Genomic DNA, 6,304 nt, shown 5'->3' with positions numbered 1-6,304 from the left:
TCTGAATGTGAGCGGGAGGCCATGGCGGCTTCCCCATGCCTCCCAGTTTGGGAGGACCGCCTCCGCGCCCCGATGTTCACGTCCCTCGTTGATCAGCTGGGATCGCCACCGGTCCCACGTGTCCTCCTCAGCGATTCCTATGCCATTCGGAGCCGCCTGCACGGTCGGATCATCTCCCGGGTGCCATACTCTCCGCTGGGTGTATCACTTTTTGAGCGCTAGCGCCCGGAGCTCCCACGGGGGAAACGCGGCTAGTGCAGTCGCCGACGCGTGAGACACCGTCCGGTATCCCCTAATGATTCTGATGGCGGTTACCCTGTGTAGCCTCCTCAGGAGCAGGATGCTGCGGCGGCTCGCCATCAGGTCGTCCGCCCATACCGGGGCACCGTACGTCACTCGGGACAGAATGACGACCTCGTAAAGTCGGCGCACCGCGTCTCCCGCCCCGCCGATGTTCGGTAGCAGGCCGCACAGGGCATTAACAGCCACCGGCACTTTCGGAATCAGGCAGTCAAAGTGTGGCTCGAACGTCCACTGGCTGTCGATGACGATAGCCAGATATTTCATCTGCGATCCCACCTGGACGGTTTCGCCTGCCATGTTTATGCATAGACCAGGCGGTGGGGTCCCTCGCCGCTTCTTGTCATAGAACCAGATGGCCTCCGTCTTCACAGGGGAGGCACTCAGGCGCAGTCCGCGCGTGGCACGGATTGCGCAGGCCGTTGAGATTTCGCCGATGTGCAGTGTCTCGTGCCAGCCACGACCCCCGACCAGGACCAGGGTGTCGCCCGCGTAGCACACCATGGCCGCGCCTGGGGGCAGCGGGCATCGCAGTACCTCGTCGTACGCAATGTTCCATAGGATCGGTCCTAGCACCGAGCCCTGCGGGACCCCGCGCTCAACAGGTCGCCTTTCCTCTCCTTCCTTGCTGCTGTAGCATATCTACCTGTCGTCGAGGTAGGCTCGGTTCAGCCTGACGAGGTAGCTAGGAACCTCGAAGTGCTCCAGGGCCGTCACTATCCTGTCCCATGGCATGGAATTAAACGCGTTAACGATGTCCAGGGAAACCGCCAGCGCCACGTCGTTCCGGGAAACTCTGTCCTCTGCCAGTGCCCGCACGCGTCTGACCGCGTCAAACGTCGAGCGCCCCTTCCGGAAGCCGTACTGGCTTTCGTGCCAACCTGGCACCTGGCCCGCTATGTGTCGCTCCAAGCGAGTGGCGACTACCCTCTCGAGAAGTTTGCCGACCTCGTCTATCAGGCATATCGGCCGGTACGCTGACGGCGAGGTCGTCGGTCGGCCCTATTTACGGAGCAAGACCAGCCTCGGCGTCCACCATGCCCGGGGGTAGGCTCCCTCTTTCAGGCATCTTGTGTGGAGGCGCCGAAGTCTGGGACCCATGACTCCCATCACTTCCCTTCAGATCCGACCGGAGAATACGTCTGGGTCCGGCGCCACGTCGTGGGAGATCATTCTTCTGGTCGCCTCCCATATCTCTTCCTCCGTGACTTCCCAGTCATCCCTCCACTCCAACGTCCGTGTCGGTTCCCGCGGCCGTCCTGTCGCCCTGTCTTCTTGCGAGGGGAAAAGCATCGCGATGCTCCGCAGCAGCAGCGCAGGTTCCATTTCCGTCGCTGCCAGGGGGCCTTTCAGTTTCCGCGTCACCGTTCTATACGGCCTTCCTCACGGGTCGGCCTCGACTGTTCCACTCAGTTCGGACCAGGCACGGTCCTTCGCACTTTTGATCTCCTTTTGTAGCGTGCGCCGTAGCGCGCGGTACGCCCGGTAGCGCGAGGAGACTTCTTCTTCGTCGCGTCGTCGCCAGCGGCGGGCCCTTAGGTACTGTCTTCGGTCCCGGACGCATCTTGTCCTCAGCTCCGCGATGTCAGAGTTCCACCAGTAGACTGCCCTGCTTCGCACCGTGCCTGGGGTGGCACGTGGCATGGATGCGTCTCAGATTGCTGTCATGGCTCGGCGTAGGTTCTCGGCCTGCTCTTCCACGTCTGTCTCGGTCGTCGTCGCCGGGGCCTCTCAGCTCCAAGCTGTTGCTATGGCAGCCGCCCGGAGTAGATCCCCATTCATCTCCTTAACCTTCCATCTTGGCGGTGGCGCGCGTGTCCCCTCCACGGCGGGCCGCGACCCTCGCCTGCAGTTCACGTTCGGGGTCCAGGTGTGTCCGCCTCCATGAATATGTGTAGAGGTGGTCCGAAAGTGTCTCGACCCCTTCGGCTACTCTCCAGCCTGAGATCCGCCTGAATGCATCGGGGGAGGCCCATGTGATGTCGACGATGGAGCTCCCTCTCCACGCCACGCAGGTACTGGTCGTGCCCCTGTTTACCAACAGAAGTCCAAGTCCCGCGGCCCAGTTTGACAGTGTGCGGCCGCGCGCGTTGATCCTGGCGTTTCCCCATTCCGTGCAGTGCGCGTTGAAGTCTCCCAGGACGAGCACTTGCCGGGGATGTCGTCGCCTGACGCAGTCGCCAACTCCGTCCAGGAATTCCTCGAATGCTGCTCGTCCGCTGTTGACACGTACATACCCACCACCACCATCCCTACCCATTCCATCGCGACGTATCCGTTGCTGCGTTCCAGCAGGGTTCCGTGGGCGGGCGCCCCGGGCGTTGATGTCCAGGTGACGGCAACCATTCCGTCTGTATCCCCGGCCTATTCCGGAGCATCCGGGACTCTGTATAGTTCCGCCACCACCGCTAGGACGACCGTGCTCTCCCGAATGGTTTGGTAGAGCAGGTCTTGCGCTCGCCTTGATCTTCCTAGATTTTTCCTCCGTGCCAGCTTTTTTGTCCGCGGGCTTAGGGTCGCCTTGCGGTGGGGAACCTTTCCCGTTGCCGCTTGCCGCTGTGGATCCGCGGGTGGCTCCTTTTGTTCCTTTCTTCGGGGTGGGAGGGCGCAGGCCGGGCCACCCATCCTGTGCCCGGATGGTGCAAGCGCCTCGTAGGGTAGGCATTTCGGGCAATGCATGCTTTCGCTAACAACCTATAATCTACACACAGTCGCGGTTCACCATTTTTTTTCTCTACTACCGCAATTGGACTTGCATATTCCGACACACTATGACGTATAATTTTTTCATTTAACCACCGATCAATGATTTTATTAACCTGTTTCCTTTGTTCTGCAGACAACCTCCGTGGGTTTTGATATACTGGTGCATCAAGTATGATTTTCATACGTACACCTGTGTCCTTCGTCTTCGTCACTATATATTCACTAATTAAATTCTTAATATCGTCTCTAATTTTCCTATCTTCAATATGGTCCAATTCGACCTTATCTCGATCGTCTTCTTCACTACATACATCTATATTTAATACTTTATTCCATTCACTATCTTCGACAGCACACTGGTTCACACGTTGTTCCTTTTTAATTTGTATAAACTTAACTTGTTTATGTTTCACTCTTATTTCCATTTGCTCAGTTAACTCAATACCTAATAGTACATCATGTCCTGAGTAGTTATCAGGAACTACGTCAAAGTCTAGAGTTGCCTTCAAACCGTTAATCATTATTTCCGTTTTGAATCGTCCCATGGTTTGTACGTTCACGGCTCCTATACTATCGAATTTAATAATTCTTTTCTCAAGTTGAGGTGCTCCTAAACGCAAATACACATTCATTCTTACTAAATTTAGATCACTTCCCGTGTCTATCTTTGCCACTACATTCTTGTCCATAATCTTAATTTGCTTGACCCCTCCTTTATTTTCATTTCGTCACCCATCACAACGCGTTTTAACCTTAAGTATATTCGCACAGTTTGTTGAAATGTGTCCGAATTCTCTACATTTAAAACATTTAGGACCTCTCGATTTGTTTGGACAATCAACACTTACATGTTCTTTATCGCCGCAATTATGACACCTTCTATAGTTCACCACACTTCCAGATTGCCTGCATTTCCTGTTGTCCTCAGGTCTAACCTGTCTCACAAACGACTCTGCTATGCGAGATTTTTGTTCCCCATAGATAATCAAATTTTCCTTAAGTTCTTTCATTGATCTTGCCCCATATAGTATTGCCTTATTGACTTCTTTGTCTTTTATTCCTTCTATGATGTACCGCATTTTTGCTGCTTCTTCCATATCCATGTGACTTGCTATACCAAGCATACGATACATATAAGCTGTACATCCTTCATCTTCTCTTTTTTCGTCTCTTGAAGTCTATGGTGTACTTGCCATGTATTAAATTTTTTCGAAAATTCTTTTATTAAACTTCATTTTAATTCACACCGAGTTCTTGCACGACACTCATAATTTACAAATATTTTAGCTGATCCTCTCATCAGCTTTTGTGTATAGATTACTTTTTGTTCCTCTGTCCACAAACACATACTCGCTGTTTCTTCAAATGTCCTGAACCATTGGTTAATATTTTCGTTATTTTCGCCCGTAAAAACTCTTTGATCTCGACATCTTGAAAACTCAATGTTGTTCGCCTACGTGTCTTTCTACAGCGTCATTCATAATTCTGATGTCCATCTCGCACGCTCCTTCTGCGTTCACTTTCACCCTCTTCATCCTCTTCCCTTTCACTCTCGTAGTCGGTTTCCTCCTCCGACGACGCATCTTCTTCTAAGGCTGCCAGTAAACGCTCACGTAATTCTGCTTTTCTTCCTTTCGTCTCTAGCCCCGTGCTAGCTAGACGTTCTCTCAATTCCTTCGTCCTAAGCCTCTCGAGATTTTCATCTACATCTCGACCATGCTTATTTTCTGGTTTCGTCCCCGTACCTCGCTTCTCCACGGACCTTTCACTACTCACTTGTTCTTTAAGATTTGATTGGCCTGCACTAATTGCTCTATTTAGCCTGGCCACCAGCACTGACCTAGCCCCAGATATCGGAAGATTCATCTGAGCAAGCTTATTCCACAATTATTCTAACGTTAAATTTTCTTCGCTCGAAAATTGTTCCTCCTCACAATTTGCCATCTATAACTTCAGAATAATTTCTTCAAATACACACAATATTATTCACAACAGCTAACGATATTTTATCACACTGCTTCCCGAAATTTAAATTGGCACGATTTAAAACTGAACGAGCCCCCAATTTGTAGGAATGTTTATTATAAATTAACAGAAAAGACAGTATGATAAACACAATATTGTAGTACTCTCACAAAATTGAATATAATATCGCACTTCACAAATTCGCTTAACACTATTTCTACGTCACAGCAACACGATGAACTTCTCTCGATTACGATTAATTCAACTCTAACCGCATTACCACGCTCACTTTTCCTGTAACAAACCTTGATAATGCTCACAACATTCCTTGACAACATTAACACATCTTAACAACGTTTATAAACAATCAGCCACGTCATTCGATAACGTCACACCATCCCACATTGATTATATTTTTTTATATAAAAGTTAGGTCGTTCTTCCTATTTTATTTTCGTCCGCTAAAAAATGTTTTCAAAGAAGATAATGTTTATTCAGAACCAAAAATAATGTCGGTCATCGATAATGGTTACTAGTAACCGAAACTTAACGTATAATTATTTCTATAGTTGAATATTATGTTCTTATAAAATAATTATATTTTTGTTAAAATTAATTATTCTTCGAATCTCGTATTGTATTTATCTGATAGATAGTATTTTCTTAAGAAAAGTATATCCCGAGTCTAATATCCACAAAATCCTCTGAAACTTTCAATTTTTATATGTATTTTATATGTAGATATTTTATTATACATAGAAATTTATTATACATAGAAATCTTTTCTTTTTTAGGAGAAATCCTCATGGACACTCTGCTGTTGCTAATAATCGGGTAACAGCAGAGTAATGTCGGACTCCTACCGACTAAAACTCCACGATGACCATCTTACGCGTATGACAGGGGTGCACCAGGAACCTCTTATGAATTATCTTCTGTTGCATCGCCTTCTCGCGTCCTCTTGTTCGAGCCAGTCCTAAAATTCTCCGTCTATTTAATTTAGCGTTAGGGGGCGGGGGGGGGGGGCATTGCCCCTAGCGCCGCCTGACTGCCATACTCCTCCATCGTCTTATCCTACAAGGGTGAGAGTTTTTCTTTCTCTCCCTTTCTGCTCGTTTCTTCGCGAGCATAACTCGCTCGCAGAAGAGGCCGATGGTCTCGTATTCCTGTTGCCCTCTCAACATGGCTTCTACAATCGCCGAGGGAGTCAGTCTTTCGCCTATGACGTGTCGCAGGATGTAGCAGGGTAACTCCCACGCCGGACAGAGCTTCAGCGTGTGCTGCGCTGTGTCCCTGCCCTTCCCGCAATGGTGACAGATGTCCGTCGTCCCCC

General features: G+C 49.7%; 1 protein-coding gene across 1 annotated transcript; it reads right to left on the bottom strand.

The window, feature by feature from the left end:
• Positions 1–204: 204 nt before the first annotated feature.
• On the bottom strand, positions 205–600 carry LOC117208707. Its single transcript, XM_033449995.1, has one exon. It carries the CDS (start codon positions 598–600, stop codon positions 205–207), a length of 396 nt encoding a protein of 131 aa, XP_033305886.1.
• Positions 601–6,304: the final 5,704 nt, after the last annotated feature.

Source organism: Bombus bifarius, unplaced genomic scaffold (assembly GCF_011952205.1).
Source record: "Bombus bifarius isolate JDL3187 unplaced genomic scaffold, Bbif_JDL3187 scf7180000008159, whole genome shotgun sequence".
In the NCBI taxonomy this organism is placed as follows: Eukaryota; Metazoa; Arthropoda; class Insecta; order Hymenoptera; family Apidae; genus Bombus; species Bombus bifarius.
The sequence above is the reverse complement of the archived record's forward strand: the minus strand, read 5'-3'. Positions and strand labels throughout refer to the sequence as shown.